The sequence below is a fragment of the Pinus tabuliformis genome, chromosome 2_2 (assembly GCF_031772625.1).
Source record: "Pinus tabuliformis cultivar Carrire ecotype Pingquan chromosome 2_2, CPIR1, whole genome shotgun sequence".
Lineage (NCBI taxonomy): Eukaryota > Viridiplantae > Streptophyta > Pinopsida > Pinales > Pinaceae > Pinus > Pinus tabuliformis.
The window spans coordinates 105,374,906-105,394,685 of NC_142300.1; the positions used below are offsets into that span (position 1 = coordinate 105,374,906).

General features: G+C 40.8%; 1 protein-coding gene across 1 annotated transcript; it reads right to left on the reverse strand.

Moving 5' to 3' along the window:
- Positions 1–1,170: 1,170 nt before the first annotated feature.
- Positions 1,171–18,608, reverse strand: LOC149191602 (UPF0496 protein At3g49070-like). The gene is made up of 3 exons (XM_089406712.1): positions 18,449–18,608; positions 1,867–1,944; positions 1,171–1,688 (listed from the first exon to the last, which is right to left on the reverse strand). Exons 1-3 carry the CDS (start codon positions 18,606–18,608, stop codon positions 1,171–1,173), a joined length of 756 nt encoding a protein of 251 aa, XP_089262838.1.
- Positions 18,609–19,780: the final 1,172 nt, after the last annotated feature.

The following is a 19,780-nucleotide window of genomic DNA, read 5'->3' on the forward strand; positions in this document are numbered from 1 at the left end:
CTCTCTGGGTCCATCTCGGCAAACAAGTTTTCAAAGGGGGCTGAGATGACCGATACGGAATATTGATCTTAGGCTAGTAAAGAGATATGAAATGAGGTTTTAATGAATGATTGGGTTTTCTGCGTAGCATGGTATCAAGAACAACATGAGTAGAGATTTAATCAAAGGCACAGATTATTCCATAAGGTGAGGTAGGAGCGAAATTTAACAATTAAATTGAGATTAAACGGAATGGAAAGACTGATGAGAAGTTGACAAGGGCATGTGTGATGAATCCTTATCGAACAGAAGAAAACATTAAATATGAACACTTCCTCAAGACAGAGCAAATAAATTGAATTCTGCCTTTCTCACTTAAAAGTATCCATTTAGAAACGATTATGAAATGAAATGGAAACATTACAAAGACATATGAAACAGAAGAAAAACATATGCTAAATTTCCACACCACAAGAATCTTACAGATCAAAGCTGAGCCATTTAATTAATCTCTGTCATTCAACAGTACAATGAAATGCTTTGTTTTCCTCCACGCACCTCTCAGAATTTTTTTCCCCTAACCTTTACAAATGATTTTTAATACAATATAAAGCTCAGGAGAAAACCAATCCATGAAAGGATGGGACTGTTTTAACTAACATGATGAAAATAGGAAAGGTCTGCTCTAAAAAGGAGCAGCGTTACATTATTCTAGCTAAGAATTTCTAATGACCAATGGAAACTAAACCTGGAGCATACACCCTATGAATTATTAACTGAAGGCAAAGATAGGCAAATTTGTTCCTATTTGTCTGCATTTGCTCACGACTTTCTCAATAATCTGAAGTATATGTGGGTCCTTCTCCTTTGATACCGAGTGTATCATTTAAATTACTTCCAACAAATTCATTACTCTCTTTGGTAGGATTTGTGTCATCAAAACGTATCATTTGAGCGCCTTTACACCTTTGAGCAAAGTGTTCGTTGTAAAAGAGTAGCCTTTGCATAGAAATAACCATGTGGCTCAGAAGGAACACGTGTACACTTGTTTCCCATTTCAACATTCTGCATAGGCAATTCACAAACTGTTTTTGCTTGTTCATCATCCTCATCTTTGTGACTCGGGCTTTGCTCCGAAGCTGTATCGCCAAACATTTAGAACCCTTCAAAACACTGTCACTTTTGAAAATTTCAACCTATAACAAATTTTCCATCTTCCAAGTCGGCCAACCGTTGTCTAAAAGTGCTAGCATTTCTTTTCAATATCTTCACAACATCTTCTACAGGCAGTCTGTCATCCTTCCTTTGCAAGCAAAATCTCATCATATCTTTATTGTGCTCGCCCTCATCCTGCAACCGCCTCACAAGCCATATTAGAGTATCCAGATCTTTGTTAAGTATGTACGTTTCCTTAGTTGCTGCATCAAACTTTTCCCGAATAAGCTCCAGTTGGCTCATCAAATCTTCGGATTGTTCTCGGATATTCTGTAAAGGCTGTGCTGCTGAAGAGGCGAATGGATTTTCAAGTTCGACAAAAAGCATACACTCCTGAATTATAAAATTATGTTGATCTTCTGTGAATTTTCCTGAAATACGCACAATTTCCACAATAAGCTGGACGCTGCGGTTATAACTCAATCTCACTTGCTCATTGCTTTCCAAAAGAATGCAACAAAGATTGGAGGAATCTGCGCTGGTATTGAAGTAATCTGCCAGGAGACTGTTGTAAATGTCGCTTTGTTCAGTGAATTGGAGGAATTGTCCAATGGCTTCCTGGTTTGGTTCAAGGATCCGCCTTGCAAGACTAGAGCCGAATGTGCTCTTTCTGAAAAATTTTGAGTACCTTCTATCTAAATCCACGATGGAAATCTCCTTTGGCTACCCTACCGAAGCATTTGGCATCGATCTTTTTGAGTCCCGTAGGTGGATTTTCCTGACTAAATTCAGGCATATGCACATTGTTTCCTGCAAAACAGACGGAAGGTATCGATGTGCAATTTGAAGATTGTCTATTGGTCTTTGTTTCAGGCTTCACCAGCTGATTCGTGCGGATGGTGGGAGTGTCCTTGCAAGTCGATGGAGCCGATTTGATACAAACTGGGCGCAAGACAACAAAAATTTTGGTGTTGTGACTGAGTGCGTAACGTTGAACCCAACGCGTAGCGCACACCTCAGTGCGTAGCACCTGAGTAATTTAACACTGGCCGCGCGAGCCCAATGCGTAGCGCACGCCTCAGTGCATAGCGAACACCTCCAATGCGTAGCGCACGTTTCTAGCTCTGCTCCACAGTTTTGAAAACCACGATTTCACCCTTGTAACCTGCAATTTCGCCCTTGTAACCTGTAACGAATTCTTGAACAATCTCCCAAACCCTGCTCAAGTTTTATATAACCTTTACTGAGCCTTTTCATCTAAAAGTCTGTCATCCAGTTTATGATGGCCGAGCTATTGTCAACGTGACACAACTTGAATAATTTCACATGTATACACGTCCTACCTGGTTGCTGGGATGACAAAATATTGAGTGTAACAAACCTTGTGGTCCATCACTGTATTGGAATCTTTAATTTGATGACTTATTAAAATAACATGTGCATCTTGACAATACTTGAATTCCTTGAGCTGGTTTCATATGCTTGTACTTGATATACCTTCATAGGAAACTGTACCAAGTTCCATCCCTTCTCAATGTAGTGAACCCCTCACATTTTAGTGACACCAAATCATTCTTATCGAAACCTACTCATTGTAGATACCTTGTTACTTTGGTAGCACCAAAGACTTCTTCATTGTATCAAGACCTTGTACCAAAAACTAATTCATAGAGATAGCACCGAGATCTCACGATTTCATTGCTGCAGACATACCAAGATCCTTTACCATTGTAATTAGACCGATACCTGTGATAATATTTGAGACTATAATGACATCGAAATAGCCCGAAACTTCTAAGATTGTAATAGCTCGAAAATTCAAATGATTAACCCGTCCAGATCGAGTTTGACATTTCTCTTCTGTCCCTGCTTTAAATCATATGGTCGGATGCCATTGGAACTCTGTTTTTGGACAATTTAAGAGGAACCAAAACTGAACTGCCTGCAACTTATTTGATGAAGTTGACACTTGTTTCAACTGTTCGCTCTGTCGTTCTGAAAGAAAATCCAGCAATGAATTTAACAACCTTTTTATGCTATTGGCGCTGATCTGAAACAGAATCAGGTGTTGATGTGGAATCAGATCCCTTTGTCAAGCTCTGGACTCAAGAATTAGAATGACTCTTTTCTGGACCACAGTAACATCAGTGACTGCGCATAACAAGGAATGAAATTTGGAGAATTTGACTGCAGCGGGCTAACAAGACGGAGTCTAACAGGACCAATACCTTGGACCAAATACCTCAGACCAATACCTTGGACCAAATACCTCGCACAAATGCCTCAGACCAAAACTTCAGACCAATACCTCGGACCAAATACCTTGGACCAAAAACTTGGTTTTCCAACATGTACGCTCTTTTCCTTTTGTGGGAGTGCATGTATACGTATATGCTCTTTTTGTTCTGTGGACCATTGTGTATATGCTCTTTTGACTAAGTGGACCTGCGTATACTTCTTAAACTGCTTTACATCAACCTTTTCCTTTAATTTCTTTATTTTGATCAATAGGCCTTAGTTCCATCTTCCTAATCCTCTGTACCACTGCCCTATTGCCTCTAAATATACTTGTTACACTATAATTTTCCATATTACTTCTGAAATGATTCCTTTGAACTGCCATGCATTCTATCACATCTGATATCTCTCTTGTAGATTCATCTAGTTACCATATACAAGTGAGTTGTTCTGCTACAAGTGGGTTGCCATCAAGTACAACACATGTATCATAATGCCAACAAAATCCACTAATAGCACTGATAACAACAACACCAAGACCCTTAAGTCTAAGCAGAAATCATTACTTCCCTACCTTGAAGGAACTACTGGTAAAATTACTCAAATTTTGAAGCATAAAATTATCATAACTTCTTTCAAACCTATCAACACTATTAGAAAAAATATGAAATTTGTTAAGGACTCTATTGATAATTTCCAATTTAAAGGTGTTTATAAAATCAACTCTTGTGGTCAATTTTGTATAGGTGAAATTGGACGATCTATAAAATTTAGGATTAAAGAACATAATGTGGATATTAAACATGAAAGACTATTATTTTTTGCATTAGCAGAGCATGCTAAGACCACTAAACATTATATATGTTTGGAAGATACCAAAATCATCACGAGAGAAAACCATTATTACAAGTGAAAAATTAGACAAACCATTGAAATAAAAATCACCTTAACAACTTGAATAGAGATAATGGCATGGATATGAACAGTAGCTAGTTCCCGTGCTCACTTTAAACCATTAATAAAACTAATATGACCATTTTTTCCCTCCCTCCCTCCCCTTCAATTTTTCTCTTTCTAATTTATCATCTATTCATCCCTAGGTTCTTTTTAATAATACATATTCAATTACCTTATAGCATTATACATATCTTAAGTATATACATTTATAACTTTTATTAATTAATTAATTTAATTTTACAAAAAAATTTAAAAGTTATTTCTTAATAATATTATATATTTAATTAAATAATATAACTCTACTTATATTAATATTTAATTCTACATATTCATAATTCATAAATTAATTATTAAATTTAGAATCCTAATCATGTATATATTTATACCATTCACATTCACCTTAGTTGGCTCTAAATTTATCTTTACACATACCTTTCCATTATTTGTTCACCTCCGCTCTTCATAATTTTCTCAAGTCTTGAAAATGGACCTAGATAGTGGTTTTGAAACGTCGACAATAAAACCCATATCTATGAATCTTCCTACACAAACTAAAAACATAAAATTTTGTTTTATACTCCTCCTGAACCCATGTTGGCTGCTCTAACCTTTCTCTTTCTATGCTGATACATTTGAAATAAACCAATTTATTATTGTAATAAGAAAGGGGACTCGACCATACCTCCAAAGTTCAGATGCATTACTTTTAGTATCCTTTTCTGGTTTCTTGCATCTGAATTAGTTAGCCTCTCTTGAGGCCATTCTCTTATTTCAATGAAGAGAAATAAATGATATATTCCCTCTAAGCAGATTATCCTCCTTCATTGAAACCTTCATTAGCTGAGTGCTAGCAACATAATTTCTTCCCAACTTCTACTTTTCCCATATTTGGGCCTTTTCTTGACTATGCATGGCTAGAGGACACTTCTCCTTCAACTCCTCTTTCTTCATCCAAATATTATTGCTGTCTTTTTTCTTTGTTTGCAATAGAATGGTAATGAGGTTGTCACTCCCATTCTTCACTTGAGGCTTGTGCTAATTGCAGTTGGAGATTACAGAGGAATTTTTCCTCCTTAATTCAGCAAGTCCTTTTGACACAGAGCATTGAAGACATAGTTGGATTCCTTTTCTCTTCCATATCTTCTCAACATCACTGGCTGACTTTCTTGGTTTTCCTATAGATTTTGAGGGAAATGCCTTGTCCTGTCATATCTGTAGTCCACTATCTTGTGCCCTGAGTTGGCACAGTTGCAGGATTCAATATGGCTTAAGAATGGAGCAAAGGGCCTTCCATATCTTCTAGAATTATTATCACAACCTCTACTGTTGCAATCATGCCTTCTCCTGGCTACTTTTCACATTCTTGGGTTGTTTCTACCCAACACATCTTGTTTTATTGCATGCCATCTACAGTATATGGTTTTATGACCAAAATAATTGCAAGAAAAACAATAACCATGAAAAGGATTTTGATAAAAAAATATACCTTTTCTTTGAGATATTTTTCCTTGAGGGGGAAAGGAACTTTGCTAGTTTTTAATGTTCCTTCCATGGTAGTTTGCATTACTGCCTTGCATTTTTCCTTGTTGTTTCTTGGTTCTCCTTTATTGATCTACTTGTTGTTACTTCTTACCAATCCGTTGTTTTCTTTTCTTCTCTTGTTGATGATGCTTTCCTTGTTGCTATTATTGTCCAATAGCCTCTTTTCCCATGTTTTTGTTGGAAGCTCCAACTACCCTTACTTGGATACTTGACCCTTTAGTCTTTTCCTTATTGGAGCTTGATTCTTCTTTGAAACCCAAACCAACCTTGATGAGCTGGGTTCTTTGCTTAACAAGCATCTCATTCAAAAACTTATGCTCTCCTCAAGCTTCTAGTATTGATACAACTCTTTATTTGAATTTTCCAAGTCATGTCTCAATGAGACTACTTCAGCTTGTAGTCTCTCATAGTGAGCTTCTCTTCCATCTAGTTGAATGGTTAGCCTCCCATTCAATCTATTAGTCTCTTTTTGTTGAGGATTATATCAATTATTGTTTTTCTCAACTTATCATTCTCAAGCTCATACTCGTGCAACCACACCTTTTGCTTGAGATTTTCTTATGATATCTCCTTGATCTATTTAAGAGAATATATCAACTTCTTGCTAAAATATATCCTTTCATCTAGACCCTTTTCTTCGCTATTAGAAGTGCTAGCTGAGCCAACATAGAGATATAAACTCATCATTGTGTCCATGGGGTGTTCTACAAGTATGAGGAGTACTCCACCTTCATCAGTTTCAGTGATAGCCCTATTCTCATCATGGGATATACTTTCCTCTTCTTCAAAGGTTCCCTCATTTGCTTTTGCTACTAATGGGGGTCCATCTTCATTACTACTACTAGATACATGACTATCTCTATATTCAAGTGATTCACATGAATATCTAAATAATGAATGAAGTATTTCTTTACATTTACCACAAAGCAATAGATTATCTCCTAAGAATCATGGCCTTTCCTCTTATTCTTCATCATCATCAACTAGGGAGTGATGGGAATCAACTTCCTTATTGGTGTAGAGCATTGGGAAGGTATGTTTTAATAAATAATTTAGTGATGTTTTAAGCAATAGTTGTAATCTTTTCTTTATTATAAAGTAGGGAAAACGCAATAAGAACGAGTCCAAAATAATCCAATCACTAATAGTTGTCTTCTCTACGCAGGGAAAGGTAAAAGCAGGAAAGCGCAACGCGAAACGAGAATTTGATGAGAAGATAACGGCTGTCCCTCCAATTCTAAATAAGGTTCAGACCAGGTCGAGTAAATCAAGGAAGATCAGTCCGGAACGAGATGAAGGACTGCCAGTTCGAAATTACAGGCCGAGTAAAGGAAGGCGTTAACAGTTTAGCGGATCACTCAGGATCTTTGATCCTGAGGGATCGCTACGTTCAATCGTTTTGTCGTCTGGAGAACTCCGCCGTTGATTGTATAAAAGGGGGGCAGCATTGGAAATTAAGGGATTTGATTTTTTGTATCTTTAACTTTCTGTTCACGGATTTTACTGTCAGTTGAACTCAGACTATTGAGTCTATCTGAAACTTAGTTTTGTACTCTCATTGATGAGTTAATATAATAGCTTTGGTGTTAATTTCTCCCTGCGTCTGAAGTAGTTTACGGCAGTGCGCCATTGGAAGCTTCGGGCCCGGCTCCAACGGACACTGGCTGATTGTACCATTACAATTCTGTTTTGTGTGGTTTGTTTCTTATAATCTGTTATGATTGCATGTCGTCTCATACTTATTCATCTGTAGCTTTCCTGTTATAAATCTCTGTAACAAGTTCATATCATACTTTCAGAATTCCTCGCATACTGTTGATCTGAGTTGTTTGCATCAATTACAGAATTCATAAGTAGAATATTTCAGCTACAGGTGATTGGAGTAATGGACTATTGGTGATTATTGCAGATCGTGTACATATGATTGACGTTTCCTGTCTTTAATGATTTGCTGTTCCATTTGATATGTATATGATTGACGTTTCCTGTCTTTAATAATTTGCTGTTCCATTTGATTAAGCTGCAAACTTGTATAAACGATTGCTTTCCCTTTGTATGTAAGTGTGTGCCAAGGATTGGAAGTGTTGACCTCGCGAGACTTAGTTTCTTTACTGCCGTTCCATTTACTGCCGTTCCTTTTATTGCTGTTCCATTTCTGAAGTTGCTGTTCCATTCTGTTTTCTTGCTGTTCCTTTCGCTTGCATTTATTGAAGTGGCATGAGAGGAGGGTCAAGGCTGTTGTGAGATACAGCAGACGCTATAATTCTCCCAGATCATGATCCATACTCCTTCATCAGTTTCTAGGGGGATAGGTTACTAATTCCATACCCTCGACCGACGAAGTTGCTGCGTGTGTGATTTCTTTATGCAAAAGTAATTTAGCGTAGCTTAGCATCCGTTTACTCTTGTATTCTTTAGATCTATACTACGAATCATTATCCTGACAAATAGCCTCAAATTGAGATATCCTTTACAATAACAAAACGCTCCCGGATTGACTTGTAATGTGAGATAACTAGAGGTGAAAAAGACCCTTGTTACAGCTCCACATTTTGGCGCCGTTGTCGGGGAAGGGTATAGCCATTTGTCTTTTAACAGGGTAGTGTGCGAATCTGTTAGGGGAGAACTGGATTCTAAAAACGGAAGGTAAGAACCTGCGTGCGGAGCATGTAAAAGCCCTTCTCCACCGTCCGCTTTCCTAGCAAAATTGATTTAGTAATTTAATTGGAGTGCATGACTAAGCAGAAAAAGCCAGAAAAGAATCAAAAGCCTCCATCCAAAACCGAAAAAGCCAAGGGGTCGGCGACCCTTGGACGAAAGACCTTTATAGATGAAATTTATAAGAAAGTCGAATCTCAGCAATCAGTAGGTTATAGGAAAGTAAACTCTAAACAACCTGCTAGTTCCCTTCAGGCCTCAGAATCACCATCTGAAGCCTTTGCTGAGGTGCACAGTCAGACAGAGGAGCAGGACTTTCAAGAACCTGACAATTCGACTCTTGGACCAGTGCACGAAGGAAATTTTAGCAATCTTTGTGAAGGAGAAGGAGAAACATGGGAAATCGAGGAACCTAGATCTCCTATTGAACCAAACCAGCCTTTAAACAGTCCGGATAAAGGAAGCGCTGCAAAAATCCTCGTTGAAGGAATTCATTCACCTCAGACAGTAGGGGCCATCATTATCCCTGATAAAAGGAGTGCTGTAAAAACAGTTCCCGCTAAGATTACCCCTCCGATTACTCTCTTAGAAATTCCTGAAGATTACTGGCATATATTTGATTCCATGGCGCAGAATCAGCCAAATACCCAAACCTCTACTTTGCAATATCCCATAGTAGATTCCGCTGTGAATGCACCGATGAAGGCAATTCCGCTTCAACATATCCCGACGTTTCATGGACTCACATCAGAAGACCCTGATGCGTTTTTATTCGAATTTGATGTGTTATGCAGGGGATACGATTACACCACTGACCCCCAGAAGTTAAAACTGTTTCCCTCTACTTTGAAGGGAGCAGCTCTGAGATGGTTCATGGGTTTAGGTGGTGGAGTCATAAACAATTGGGAAGAAATGAAAGTGGCCTTCTTAAAAAAATATCAGGATTACTGTAGATCAAGAGAACTAAAGGATGAAATCTTTCAAATGTCAGCCAGACCAAATGAAACTTTAGAAGAATATGTAGAACGTTTCCAATATAACTTGCAAAGATCTCCCTATGCATCGTTACCTCTGCCCGATAACGTGTTGAAAACTGCATTGATTAGAGGTATGAAAGAGCAATGGATTGAAACGTTGAATATTATGGGAAAAGGAGACATTTATCAGGAAAATTTTGCTGACATCATTAATCTGTGTATCAGGAGCTCAAGAGGCAGCACAAGGATCAAACCAGCAGAATATGATCGCTTCACTAGAGACAATAGAACATCAATAGAAGGAGTATCACGAGTGGAACTTGGAAATCTGCTAGAGAATTTTAAAACTGATATCATGGGGACATTAACTACACAGCTTGATATTGTGCAGGCTAAACAAAAGCAAGCAGAGGCGGAACAGAATCTGGCAATTTTCTGCCCTCGGTGCAGAAAGAAACATAGCCAGAAAGAATGTCCGCTCAATACAGTTCAAATATGTGCTATTTGCACCAAGGACCATCCGACTGAAAGCTGTCCCTCGCTTCCTGGTTTGAAGGCGGTGTACAAAGAAGCAGAAGAGGAACCAGAATCAGCATATTTTATTAACCAGCGTCGTCAATGGCAACCTAGGCAATCTGGTATGTTTCAAGACCCCTCCTCTTCTTTTCAATCTCCGCAATTTAATGCTCAGCAACAGAATATGTGGCAAAATCAGTCTCAGCACCCGTTTTCAAATTGGTCGCCTCAAATGTTTCCTACTCCGAACCCTTGGATGAACCAAGCTGGTTGGCCAAACTTTCCTTATCCTCCGCCATATTGGCCAAATAATTCATATCCTCCGCAGTGGACCCCTTCCACTTCGCAAAGTTCACCCTGGCAGAGCAACTGGCCAAGATCGACATATCAAACACCAGGATCAATTCCGCTCCCTCAACCAACTCTGCTAGCCTTGCAACAAAATCCCCAGCCCAACCTAAGACCGCAGCTCCCAGCCCAACCCAACCCTAACCCAAATAATCGACCAGTTCAATCTCTTCAAATTATAGAATCTTCTGAGATTGAATCTTCTCTGCATGAGTGCAATGATCTTCAGTTGAGATCTGGGCGAATAATAGAAACTGAGGGACATAGAACCGCTCATATTGAAAACCAGTTACCGATAGAACAGCCGTCACAACAAGAAGATGTAAGTAAAGACCAGGTTCATCAGCAAGTAATTACATCTTCTCCACCTTTCCCAGAACGACTGGCCATTCCGAGACAAATGCAATATCCGGATTTTGATATTCTGGGAGAACTCCAAAACTTGTATATAAGAATTCCATTCCTTCTGGCTATACAGGATATTCCCATATATGCAAAAACCATAAAAGACCTGTGTAGCAGAAAATCAAAAAGAAATATAACCCCTAACCCTAGAGTCCAGGTAGTCGGCACCTTATCCGACCTCTTATCAGGGAAAGAAACACCAATTAAATATGAGGATCCTGGAAACCCAATTGTCACTGTTCAAGTCCGTGGGCAGACCCTGACCAACGTTTTAGTAGATCTAGGGGCTGCAATTAATATCCTGACAACATCAACCTGCCAGAAGCTTGGAATCACATCGGTAGAACCTACTTCCACTTTACTAGAGCTAGCTGACCGATCAGTAATAAGACCAGAAGGCACCTTGTATGATGTCATGGTTTCAGTGGACTCTTGGGAATACCCGACCGATTTTCTGGTGATTAATCCAAAAACCCGACTAGATGGACATTCGCTAATTCTAGGTAGACCATGGCTCGCTACTGCTGACGCCTACATTGGATGCCGGCAGGGAAACATGACCATAACCAGAGGGCCGGATATCAAAAATTTAATCTTGTACCCGCCAGCCCAGCCAAGCATCACACCTCAGATATCACTGACCAATCTGCGCCCTGCCTCATATATTACTGATAATATTAGACCACCATTAACAGTCCAGGAAGCGCTAGATTTTAAAGATCAAACGGAAGATGATGCCATCAATAAATTCATTAATCAAACAGAATCCACATCGTATACACAATGCTTTATGATAAAAGCGGCATTTGATAACGAATTAGAGGAAGATCCTCTAAAAGATGACCATGACCCAAATATACCTGTAACCTCTGTTGCTAACAGCAAAGTAATACAAATTGAACCGGGCAAAACTTTAAATATTAATGCTAATCTAACACCAGAGCAAGAGACCAAACTCATCCAGCTCCTACGAAAGTATCAGGAGGCATTTGCTTGGGACTATCCCGTTATGAAAGGGATTGATCCCCAGCTATGTACACATCGTATCTATATCGAGAAAGATGCAAGACCTGTTCGCCAACCACAGAGAAGACTCAATCCCCATTTAAAAGATGTTGTAAAAGATGAGCTGCAGAAATTATTAGACGTTAATTTTATTTATCCTATTTCTGACAGCAAATGGGTCTCCCCACTTGTGGTAGTACCTAAAAAGAACGGGAAATGGAGGATCTGTGTCGATTACAGAGAATTAAACAAAGCTACACAAAAAGATCACTTCCCTCTCCCTTTCATAGACCAGGTATTGGACACCTTAGCAGGCAAGAAATTTTTTTCTTTTTTGGATGGCTTTAGCGGATATAACCAGATTCAGATTGCCCCTGAAGACCAGGACAAGACTACCTTTACTTGCCCCTGGGGAACGTTCGCCTACCGAGTCTTACCCTTTGGATTATGTAATGCTCCGGCCACATTCCAACGGGCTGTTCTTAGCATCTTCGCAGATTTAATTAATGATGGATTGGAAGTCTATATGGATGATTTCACACCATATGGAGATGAATTTGATCCAGCCCTGGACACTCTCGAAAAAGTTCTAGAGCGCTGCATCGCTACCAGGCTTTGCTTGAGTCACGAAAAATGTTACATGATGATGACAGAAGGACTCATTCTGGGACATTACATCTCAGCAGCTGGCATTCAGGTAGACCCGGCTAAAATTCAAATACTCATGCTTATCCCAACCCCCACTAATCAAACAGAGGTACGCAGTTTTCTTGGTTTTTCTGGGTATTATAGACGATTTATACAACATTACTCACATATTGCCGCACCTCTACATGCATTAACTGGAAATGTTGATTTCTTATGGACAGAAAAATGTGATCGAGCCTTCACAGAATTAAAGAAGTTGCTATCTACAGCTCCAGTTCTCAGAGGACCTAATTGGAACTTACCATTCCAAATTTCAACCGACGCCTCAGACACAGCAATCGGTGCAGTTTTGGGCCAAGAAGAAGAGAAAAGACCATACGCTATCTATTACATCAGCAAAAATTTGGCTCCGGCTGAATTAAATTACACTGTCACCGAAAAAGAATTTTTAGCTGTGATACATGCTATTAATAAGTTTAGACACTATATTACAGGCTATCCCGTTATTTTGTATACAGACCATTCTGCTATTAGGTATTTAGCAAACAAGCCTGTTACAAATGGAAGAATAACCAGGTGGTTGATCTTGTTGCAGGAATTCGACATTACAATCAGAGACCGACCAGGGAAGGAGAACCCTGTAGCTGATTTTCTTTCACGAATACCAAAATCAGTTGAAACAGCAGCAGTTGAGGACCAATTCCCAGATGAACACTTATTTGCTGTCACTGTTCAGACTCCCTGGTACGCTGATGTGGCTAATTATCTCGCAGTAGGTAAGCTTCCAAAACATTTAACTCCCAATGAACGGAAACAGATCGTCCAGAAAAGCAATCGATTTTCGTGGGTTGGGGGCTATCTGTTTCACACAGGCGCAGATATGGAAATCAGAAGATGTATTCGAGAAGACGAAATCTTTGATATCTTGAAAGCCTGCCATGACGGGCCATGTGGAGGACATTTCGCTGAACGCAAAACAGCACACAAAGTATTACAAACGGGATATTACTGGCCTATAATTTTCAAAGATGCCAAAAAATTTGTCCAGGCCTGTGATAGTTGTCAGCGTGTAGGACGACCTGGCCCAGCAGACGAAATGCCTTTGCGGCCTCAATTAGTGATCGAACCTTTCGAACGCTGGGCTCTGGACTTTGTCGGACCCATCAACCCCCCATCAAACCAAAAAACCTACATTTTGGTGGCAACTGAATATGTTACCAAATGGGTTGAGGCGGAGGCATTACCCAGAGCTACAGAGGAGTCGGTAATACAGTTCTTGTTCCATTTGTTTGTACGTTATGGTCTTCCAAGGGAAGTGATTACAGATGGAGGACCACAATTTGTGGGACATAAATTAGCTGCAACACTCAATAACCATCACATCCACCACAAAATTACTACCCCATACCATCCGCAGGCAAATGGGCAAGTCGAGAACAGTAATAAGATAATAGAGTCAATTTTGACAAAAACTGTTGCCTCACACCGCCGCGATTGGGCCGCCCGACTACCGGAGGCACTGTGGGCTTATCGAACCACATGGAGAAGTACCACCGGCTATTCACCATATCACTTAGTGTTTGGAAAGCAACCCATTTTTCCTATAGAATTTGAGATCCAAACCCTGCGAACTGCCCAAGAAGTCGGATTGGATTTAAGTGAAGCACAGAAAAATCGATTACAGCAAATTAATGAGTTGGACGAAACAAGGCTCGCTGCATTACAGAATACAGCACTCATCCAGCAACAGCGAGCCAAGTGGCATGATGCGCTCATCAAAAACAAGATATTTCACGAAGGAGACTGGGCTCTGTTATATGATTCTAGATTTCAGGATTTCCCGGGGAAGCTTCAGACTCGATGGTTGGGACCATACGAGATTCAAAAAGTCCATGACAATGGGACCCTTACTTTGATTACAATCGATGGATCTGGATATACATTTAAGGTAAACGGCCACCGAGTTCGTCTGTATCGCAAACCGCTCACTCGGGAATCATTTTGCCAGCAGCTACGCCAAGATACTAACATCAAGATGATGGGAGAGGAAGCAAAAACTTCCTCCCCTATAGATGGGTAAGCAGTTCATTCTTTATTACCACATTTTGTATACAAGATTGTAAATTTTGTATATATGTTTCGAGTGCGTGTTTCGCTGTTCCTTTTCAAAAGGAACAGCACTTGCGTGTTTTGCTGTTCCTTTTCAAAAGGAACAACACTCTTGAATTTTTGCTGTTCCTTTTCAAAAGGAACAGCACTTTTTGCTGTTCCTTTTCAAAAGGAACAGCACTTGTGTGTTTTGCTGTTCCTTTTCAAAAGGAACAGCACTTGTGTGTTTTGCTGTTCCTTTTCAAAAGGAACAGCACTTGTGTGTTTTGCTGTTCCTTTTCAAAAGGAACAGCACTTGTGTGTTTTGCTGTTCCTTTTCAAAAGGAACAGCACTTGCGTGTTTTGCTGTTCCTTTTCAAAAGGAACAGCACTCTTGAATTTTTTTGCTGTTACTTTTCAAAAGGAACAACACTTTTTGTTGTTCCTTTTCAAAAGGAACAGCACTAGTGTGTTTTGCTGTTCCTTTTCAAAAGGAACAACACCTGCATGTTTTGCTGTTCCTTTTCAAAAGGAACAGCACCCTTGAGTTTTTGCTGTTCCTTTTTCAAAAGGAACGGCACCCTTGAGTTTTTGCTGTTCCTTTTCAAAAGGAACAGCACTTTCGAATTTTTGCTGTTCCTTTTCAAAAGGAACAACACTTTTGAATTTTATTCCTTTTTTAGAAGGAGCAACATTTGTGTGTTTTTTTCAGTTCTTTTTTTAGCAAGCAGCATTTGAGTGCTTTTGTTATCTTAGGACATTGCATCAAAAGAACCCTCCCACCTTCCCTTATAAGAAAGAAATAGTATGCCCTCGTCCTTTCTATAAGAAGAAAGCGTTGTCCATCCTTTTCCTGAGGCCATAAGTAGCAGCTATATATGCAACAAATATAAAAGGCATGATATATCGAGATCAGCACATCATAAATCGCTATCTATAACAGCCCTAGTATTGATGCAACAAAGGAAGGATCCATACACTCATCATTTTTTTCAGCCATAAGTCTCACCTCCTCTGCCCTGTTGGAAAACTTCATCATGTTACGTTCCTACAATTTTCTTTATTATTACTTGGAAATAAGAATAGAAAATTTATATCTTCCTATTGGGATAACAAGACTTCTTCCGCCATTCCCACTCTTAAGGAGGGCTGAACCACCCTTATGTGTAACTATACAAGAGCAAAAGTCCATCTCAAAAGAAAAAAAAAAGCAAAAGCAAAATCAAAAGAAATTATTTGTCAAATGCAGGATAGGGGGTTTCATTAAAGAACCAGCCTACTATGATCATAAGATTGGAAGCGAAGTGGCATTCCCATCATGGCCACCACACCAGGGATATGGTCCAACAGGTTCATTATATAAACAAACCTTGGAACAGGGGGTCTCATCACGAGCCAGCCTGCCCACGTTTCGCGCCTCTCTGGTGAATGGCGTCATGGTTATCTGGTTACCAAGCCAGCATGATGGCCTGCATGTTGACAAGAATTGCTCTTCAAAACTACACAAAGGACTATGGTTCCGGGGTGAAATAAACAACTCTGCCACGGTTATAAACACCGGTCGGCAGCAGAGCTCTGTTAATGGTATTGGAGTCAAAACATATACACCAATTTGGATCTTATTAAATATTTCTTTCTATCCTCGTAATAATTATATCTTACACCTTAATGGATACGTCACATGAACATCTATCATTACCAATTATGGCAAAGGTATTGACTATGACTATCTCAGACTTTCCATGAGTGCTAGACGTCCTATCCTTATGTTCTGCATCACATCACGAAGGCTTATGTTAAACGCGATCTATCTGTCGCATCGATCTCGGTATTTCTTTGTCTAATCTGAAACATGGCAAAACTTTATAAGCTGTTCCATTATGACTCGGTGATGGGATGACCGCCTTCTTCTATTTGACGGCTGAGGCAGCCTATCATTTCGCGCGGGGGGGAGGTGACTTCATTACTCCGCCGGCCACGTGTTAACACATCATTCGGAAATGATATGATACGAAGGTACGATATGCGTTAACGGCATGACAATGCTATTTTTTGCAAAAGTTGTTATTTATGATCAATTATTCATGCATGCTCTGTGTCTTTTCTTTTTTGCCGCAATTACGTTCTTTGCATTGCTGTTCCATCTAGACCCCAAAACAGAACCATGGGGGGAAAGTCTATCAGAAGCAAGCCGAGCGAGCTCGTAGTCTCCGAAGCCGCTCGGAAGATCTTAGAAAAGGCAGGGTGGTTAACTTATTTTGGCCGCCTGCGCAAATCAAACGAAATAGTGGCCATGGAATTCCTGCAGAATTTGCAGGAAGAACACTCAGTGGTAGATGGGAAGCAGATAGCAGTCACGAAGGAAATAATCGTGGAAGTAACCGGATTACCAGACTCAGGTCCAATATGGACGACAAAGAAAGAAAGACTGCAGAAGATCGTAGAAATCTTCCAAGATGAAGGGCAGAAGCTGACAGTGAAGGGAAAAGGAGTGCTGCCGGCAACACTGGGAGAACCTTGGAGCGAACTGGCAAAGGTAGTACAGAGCTACATCACCTGCGAAGGACGAAAAGATGTGGTAAGGCCGCGTCACCTTAAGCTCTTAGCTGTGTTAAAAGGAAAATGTGCTGTGAATCTCCCTGCATTGTTAAATTCATTGCTGCATGATGCCTCTCGGAGCCTGAAAAAGGCACACCATGAAGACGCAGTGGTTAGCCACCACGGGTTAATCCGCTTGATAGTGACATACAGTCTCGCTCAGCAGCAGAGTAGCTGGCGGGAACTTATTACAGCAATTGGAGGGGAAGCAGCATCACCATCCCCAAAGGCGAAGCACCCCGCTAGCACCTCTGAAACACCTAAAAAACCCAGAGAATCGCCAAAACCTAAGCAACCCTCGGGCACAACCGAGCAAACGAAGAAACGCATAAAGCTGGGGAAACAAAAGTGCACCCCTAAAGCAACTAGACATGCAGAAAAACGTAAGGAATTGCCCGAAGAAAGACGTGCTACCTTAAAGCGAAGGTATTCCTCTGGCACGCCAGAACAGTTTGAAAAACGCAGAAAGGTGGAGGTGGAAGAACAGGTGGCCAGCACACCCAAACAGCCCGAGAGGCCTAGAAAGTCAGCTCGGTTGGCAAAGATAAGAGGTAGGCTGGAAAAAATCCAGCCAAACATTGACCAGCCGATTGAAATAATAGAGGAACCTCCAGCGCCAGAACAAATACCTGGGGAAAACGTGGGACAAACAGAGAACGAAGTAGAAGCTGAAGAAGGAAATAAGAATGATGACTCTGCGGCCGAGACCAGCTATCCAGAGGCAGCTACTGAGCAGCCAATTCAGGAGAAGGAGATGGAACAATTGGGGGGTAGCCATCCGCAAACCCCTGTGGAGGAAGAAGAGCTGGCCACCATCTTGGCCAGCCTTAGAGGTTATCCTTCACCCTCCAGTCCGGAAGAGCCTCCCGAAGGACCCTCTGAGGAAGAGACGCGTGAAGAATTGCATGATGGAATGGCAGGGGAAGAAAACCCCCCTGTCGTTGACAAAGAAAATGTGAATACCAATCAGGAACAAGCCGTTCCCAAAACTCCAGGAGGAGATCCACCTGCTGATGCCATGGAGGATGAAAACGTTTGTCGGGAACAGGACGTTCCCCGAATGACAGAAGAAACCCTCGATGAAAGCGGAGCAGAACTGAGGGCCGCCCATGTGGCCACAGTCGAGGCAAGAGAAATTACAAAGTTGAGAAGAAAACAGCAAAAATTGCTGAATATTATAGGCCAGCTTCGGCAGAAAATTCGAAGTCTGAAAGCCAGTTTGAGAATAAGGAGGACTGTAAGAAGAAAAAGAAGGACAAATACAGCTGGGTCCTGTCAGAGGAGAAGGCAGAGCACCTATAGGCATCTAGTAGGTCGATACTCTGCCAGCGAACCTGCAGCTGTTCCAATTAATACTAAGGAACAAAATGCTGTTCCATCTGGAATAGAACACCAGAATGCCATTCCTATTGACATAGAGGAGCAGGCTGATATTCCAAACAGCCCATTAGAACCAACGGCCGTTCCAATTAAAACGGAGCCACAAGACGACATCCCATTTACAGAGGGACCACCGTACCCCTTTATATATGTCAAGAAGGAAGGGGAAAATAGAGCAGTTCACAGTGAGACACCACCTTCAGGGAAAATTAAGCGACGAAATGTGAAGGTCCAGGCGAAATTTCCTGCCTCCAAGGAATCATGGGAAAGGGATCCAAAAACCAAGGCCTTGCGCCGCGAGATAAGACAGGCCCAACAGGAGGCTGAACAGCTACGGGAACAAATGATCCCTCGAGAGAAATATGAGGAGCTGCAACAGGAAGTTGAGCAGAGGATTCCTCGAGAAAAATACGAAGAATTGCAGCAGAGGGCTGAGCAGTTAGAGGAACAAAGGATCCCTCTGGAAAAACATGAAGAACTGCAACAGAAGCTGAGAAACATGAGTCAATCGGAGAGTCAGGCTTTTGAAGGATGGCAGAAGGAACAGGAAAAGGTTGCTAAGGTAACATGTCGACTAGATGTTGTTATTAAACAATTGGACACTGTATGTTCGTTGTATGATGATGTTTTGACTTGCAGGGCCCCCGCGAAGAATTATGCTTTATTCCTCCTTGAAAGATACTTAAGATTGAAAATAAAAGTTGTCAGGGCAGGTGCCCCCATTCAGATTAATACTGTTAATGATTTCATTGATTGCTGCAAACATTATGGGGTTAAGGTCTAACGATTATTATGCGAATTTTATTTGCACAATATGGTGCTTGAGCAGGAAACTGACCTAAACCCTGGTCCCTTTGTGGGGGATATACAGCTGCAAGCCTTTGTTTCATTTGGGGTCAATCAGTTAAAGTGGCTCAGGGCTTACAATGCCTTTCAGAGGCAGGAGCACAGCCTAGATCTATGGGTCAGGGCTGAGCCTCAAGATCCAGTTCGCCTATGGCAATCACACAAAAGCCTTATGAGAAACCCTGGCGTTATAGAACTACTAGGACCCATGCATGAGGAGTTGATCCGAAATAGTTTAGAATACTTCCTGGTTATTAAAGATTCCACCTTGGAGGCTGCCAAATTCCGTTATCGGATTTCCACCCCAAGCATCCAGCTCAGGGAGCCCCTCAAATACGAGAACTTTGAGCTGGCTGCTGAACGATTGCCCTTTTATGGCCAGTGCATTCTGCAAGCTGGACCATCATGGTTAGGATATCGGTTCCGTAGCCCAATTATCT

Excerpts from the sequence above, each read along its gene's own strand:
- LOC149191602 (XM_089406712.1), bottom strand. The coding sequence starts at position 18,608 with ATGTCGTCTTGTGGCTCCGTTTTAATTGGAACGGCCGTTGGTTCTAAT. Across the intron at positions 1,945-18,448 it reads ATTAATTGGAACAGCTGCAG|GAAACAATGTGCATATGCCT; the intron begins GTTCGCTGGCAG and ends TCTGTTTTGCAG. Across the intron at positions 1,689-1,866 it reads GATCGATGCCAAATGCTTCG|ATTACTTCAATACCAGCGCA; the intron begins GTAGGGTAGCCA and ends GTCTCCTGGCAG.